Source organism: Sinocyclocheilus rhinocerous, unplaced genomic scaffold, assembly GCF_001515625.1.
Source record: "Sinocyclocheilus rhinocerous isolate Xijiao unplaced genomic scaffold, SAMN03320098_v1.1 scaffold3306, whole genome shotgun sequence".
Classification (NCBI taxonomy): Eukaryota; Metazoa; Chordata; class Actinopteri; order Cypriniformes; family Cyprinidae; genus Sinocyclocheilus; species Sinocyclocheilus rhinocerous.
The window spans coordinates 4,933-10,101 of record NW_015640049.1 but is presented as its reverse complement, the minus strand read 5'-3'; the positions used below and the strand labels follow the sequence as shown (position 1 = coordinate 10,101).

Here is a 5,169-nt window from a genome sequence, read left to right as displayed (position 1 = left end):
CAGTGGGGTACAATTTCTTTTGGTACCCGATGTTCTTCAACACATTCTTCTTTTGGGGTCCATAGAAGAAATTAAGTCATACAAGGATTGGAACGACATGAGGGTGAGTAAATGATGATAGAATGTTCATTTTTGAGTGAACTATCCCTTTAAGAGACATTTAAGAACATTCCAGACTTCCAAAACCTGAAAGGTTGACAGTTGGGTAGTAGTCTGCACCAATATGGCCAAAAGTGGCGCCTCTACAGTGGACACAGTCTCATGCACTTCATCATAGTCAAGAGTTTAGCTCCAGCTTGCCTCAACACACCTGCCTGGAAGTTTCTAGTATGCCAAGTAAGACCTTGATTAGCTGCTTCAGGTGTGTTTGATTAGGGTTGGAGCTAAACTCTGCAGGACACCGGCCCTCCAGGACAGAGTTTGGGCACCCCTGGTCTAAACCGTAAATGAAGCAACAGTAGGCTACATATTTTTTTTGACATTTTTAGGTCTGCTATACATTCTCCAGTGTAGCACTATCTACAAAATACATTTACATAACAATGAGTCACTTTTCCGCTTCCTCTTTGGGTCGTGGTTTCGAGCAGCACTTTGATCCAGCAAACAGCGATCTGAAGATGTTCCTCTTCCTCTTTCCTGTCCTGTCCTTTCCGGGCGATTGTTCGGAGAGGCATATGGACTTCCGGAGCGTGCCGATACGCCGCTCGTGTTCACGGCTCTTGCACTGCACGTGGTTCTGGATGGCAAATCCCAGGGACTCCATGTCCAGCGACGCTCCATAGACTTCCCAGGTCATTCCCTGCTCATCCCAGACGATCTCCTGAGGTGTACCACTCTCCTCCTTTTCTCCTTCCACCCCTGCTGTTCTCCCAGAGTTGAGCAGCTTCAAGGAGTCCTCCGCCACTCTGGGCGACACTTGACAAGTTGCGTCAAATTCACTGATGGTTACTTGAGAAGGAACCGAACCAAGAGGTTGCAGGGACTGGCTACGGAGCTCAATCTCTATTTGACAGATGTGTTGAAGAGATTTCTGGCTATTGGAGGACTTGTAAGGGGGTGGACCTAGAAATCTAGGCTTGGCTCCTGTTGGTTTGGGGTCCGGTAAGGCTACAGTTGGCAACCAATCGGAGTCCGAGTTACTGTCGGGGTTGAGCTCATTGTGCAGGCCACCTTTAGGATTGAGGTCAGTCTCAGGGTTCAACTGGTGGGGTTGAGAATCGTGGACTGGACTCATGTCTGTGGATCTGCTGCAGACCTCCACATCCGCCTGGACCTCGACGTCAACGTACACCGGTTGCAGATCCACCTGCAGTGCTGCATCCTTCATTTTGGTGACTGGGAAACCTTCAACTGTAATTGTCACTGCATCCTTCAAGTTCTTGGGTGTCGGAATGTTATTGTTTTCGTTCATCATAGCATCCTTCCTGACCTCAGTCGCCATTTTATCATTCTTAATCTCAGCTTCCCTCTTTCCCTCTCCTGTGTTCCTTCTCTCCTCACTCTCAGCTTCCTCCCTTCCCTTCTTTTCCCACAGTCTCTGACTCTTTCCTGCGTGTCTCTCTTGGGTCGTGACATATACGTCAGTTTTGTCTTCTTGCTCTCTCAGCTGTTTGATAGAGGGGTTTGTTGCTCGATGTGACGACGGAGAAGACGTTTCTTCACCCCCTTTGGAGTTAATCGTGATGACATCACTTCCTCTAAGACCGTGTCCCTGAAGGACAGCATCCTCTCTTTCCACTCCTTCTCTCTCATTCCCACTCTTTATCTCCGGCTCCTCTCGTCCCCGAGGACTCTCCCCCATTGCTGCTTCCGTCCCCTGTTGCAGTTTGCTCTCCACCAATGTGTCAATCATTTTATCTTTCGGAGAAGTCAACAGCAGTCCTTCTTTGCCTGTGACTCTTCTATTCCGCTCGGTTTTGTCCACTTTGAGAGATGCAGGATGGGGCGGTTTAAGTTTGGGGCTGGAAGTGGCTCTAGGAATGTGCGAGAGAGAAGTCCGGTTGAGACTCTTGGAAGAGTCGGTAGAGGAAATCTGGGAAGCAGACGATGTTTTTTGAAGCGTCTTTTGTGGGGAGTCTGTGGAGCCCACGATATGAGATGCTGAGGCAGTTTTTTGCATGTTTTTGAGAAATTTTTTCGCACTCGCTTGCAGCTTTTTCTCATGGCTCGCATTTGGGGATCTCAGTTTTGGCCCACTGGGTCCAGTTTGGCTGGATAAACTTAAGACCTCCACTCCAGGTGCAGTTGTTTTGCTTGGTGGTTTTGATCCTGTTTTAGTCGTAGCAATTGTGTTAGCTATTCCCGCAGTGACCTGCTTGGTTGTCGTTGAGTGCATGGTGGGTATTTTCGATGCAGCTGTGGACGCAGGGAGGGGTTCTGCGGCTGGAATGGCAGCGGTGGCTAATGCAGTGTTTTTTAGTGTTTTCATATGGCCGGCAGATTCCCTGGAGGTGGATCGCTCCTCCTGTTCTTTAGCTTTTACTTCAATGCCATGATTCTCTCCAAGTCTTGTCCTGGTTCCAGGAGAGAGGTTTCCCTTTCTGTGCTGGCTTGAGGGCTTGGACTCCCAGCATGCCTTAGGCTCATTATTTCCAGGGGGATGAAGGAAATCAGGTCGGGATTCCATGAAACTGATTATAGTTGAAGGAGACGACAATGAGAGCTCTGATTTAATGATGTCTTAGTTGTGGGTGTGACACATCTGTGAAGAGAAAAACAGCAGATTTAGTTAAATCTTTTTAAAAATGTTTTGATGAAATTGTTTACCTACTGTAAATAAGTCAAGATAAAACTATAAATTATGATTTTTCATGTAAATATATTTTTACATTTTCTGATTAGTTTTTCTGCTGTTTTCACAAGTGTTGAATTTTCACTGTCATATGTTCATTGATCAAACATTTTAATTGACATTGGTTTAGACAGGATTACAGGAACTATAGATTTTATGTCAGTTCAGTTATGTACTGTAAATGCATTCCTGGTGTAATGATGACTGTACATTTAGCACCTGATTAAACCAACCCTTTTTACTACAATTAAAACCAAAAAACCATAGTTACTATAGCTAAACCATGGTAACCACAAATTAACAATACACTAACAATTTACATTTAACCATGGTATTTGAAGTAAAATTGTGGTTATACAAATGGTAATCAATACGCTAAAAAAAAAACAGTTACTACACTTTTACTATAAAACCATGCTTAATTTTCGGAAGGGAATCCTTACAACCCTAATGGAAGCAAGTTTTGAATGATGGTTGTTTTACATGTGCAATCAGTTTGGATTTTTTTTTTTTAAATGTGCCACTTATGAAAATAGAACCAAATCAGGCGGGGCATAGAGGAGAAACAATAATGTACAGTATGTGGAAAATAATGTGTTTTTTGAACCTTAAACCGCATAAACACATTTCATTACACCAAATACACCAAATAATGTTATTTTTAGCAGCATCATATGACCCCTTTAAATAAATAAAATATAAAATAATAATAAACTTAAAACCTCAAATTTCCCCGCTGGGAAAAAAAGAAAGAAAAGAAAAAATCTTTTAAGAAGGGTCCAAAACAGACCAGTCTGACTAGGTTAAGCTGCAGCTGTTGATACAAATCTCTTATTCTTATTTTAAGCTATACCTTATTTCAGTGTTTTAGTTTTAATTCTCCGTTTACATTAATATAATGTAACATTTAATTCGATTCTAATCTGTTCTAACAAGTTACCGCTTCTTCAAAGGAGGGACAGTGATTCTAACACATCTACACATCCATCAGCGACGCCCATAAACACTGTAACATAAGTAAACACGATCCGCTATTAAAGAACTACACAAGCGCATATTACGCACAACCATACTCACAGTTTAATGCCTCCCAAATCGATCCAGACATTGCCAGGACGATGCGCTCTTCTGAATGATGCTGAAACTGTGCAGTTTTTCCCTCTCGTGCTTGAATAAATGACGACGCTCTGTTCTGCATCAGATACGCGAGGAGAGCACGACGCGCGCGCGGAATACAGGTCACGTATTGATTTACTTTGATGTGCATCTCATTTTTCCAAAACATCAACTGGTATTTTAGAGATGTAAGCATACATCAGGTTTCTTTGCTTTCAGCTGGGTTTAAAATCCTTAATTTATTTAATATTTAACGTTACATATTTTATCTCAATAGACTGGAATGAGTTTATTAATATAATATATCCCACCCACTAACAGGTGCAGTGATGAAGAGATAATCAGTGTTATTCACCTGTCAGTGGTCATAATGTTATGCCTGATGTACATTTTCCATTCACAATTACAACTTAAGATCAATATTTGTTATTATTATTATTATTTAATGCTCTAAAGTCTGGCTTATAGAAAATGTTGAATTTAGTAATTAAATATCACCTTACGAATCCATATACATGTTGGCATTTATAGCTTATATGCAGCTTTCACAATGAGTTTGGATCTCATTAAATCTACTTTATCTGTCATATTAAAGTTGTTGCTGGTACAATGGCAGGGGTTTGGTTGCCTAGTAACCAGTAATGACTGTCAGCAGCACCTGAGCTGATGGTTAGTAAAGTGAGACGGATACTCTCAAAACACTGGAGCCCACAGCAAATATGGTTTCTATATTTCGCATGAAGAATAATGAACAGATTTCATGCATTGACTCCACATAGTGCTCTCAATGTGTTATATTAATATGATCATACTAATATATATATATATATATATATATACATATAATACTTAAAGATCAGAATAATGAAATATATTCTATTCTATAGTATTAGTATATTAAAATTATATAGTAAAATAATGCATAATGTACAATTTTATAAAATTACATTTCATAACAATATAAGCATTGCATGACACTTTTAGAGACACGTCTCATGCAATCCATATTATATAATTATATATATATACACACTTTTTTATTGTTTTTTAAATTTCATATAATTGTTGTACACTGCATGAGTTATTTAATAAAATTAAACAACATATATAATTGTATTATTTTATAAATGAAATTTTACAGTATATAAATATGTGCATCGCATACACATTTTATAATTGTTTTTTAAATTTCATTTTATAATTGTCATACAATGCACATTATATAATAAAATAACAAAACAATTGTAGAATTTAATAAAATT

General features: G+C 39.7%; 1 protein-coding gene across 2 annotated transcripts in view; it reads right to left on the bottom strand.

Moving 5' to 3' along the window:
- Window positions 1-437: 437 nt before the first annotated feature.
- LOC107752420 (G protein-regulated inducer of neurite outgrowth 1-like) overlaps window positions 438-5,169 on the bottom strand; it is a 5,532-nt gene continuing 800 nt past the window's right edge. The window contains exons 1-2 of one of the 2 annotated variants that reach the window (XM_016568373.1): window positions 3,869-4,055; window positions 438-2,701 (exon numbers count right to left, since the gene is read on the bottom strand). In XM_016568373.1, the coding sequence (XP_016423859.1) occupies window positions 548-2,626 (2,079 nt within the window). In that variant the 5' untranslated portion in view covers window positions 2,627-2,701; window positions 3,869-4,055 and the 3' untranslated portion in view covers window positions 438-547. Of the gene's footprint in view, window positions 2,702-3,868; window positions 4,056-5,169 lie in introns of those variants that run through there. The other variant, XM_016568374.1, reaches the window with a different exon arrangement.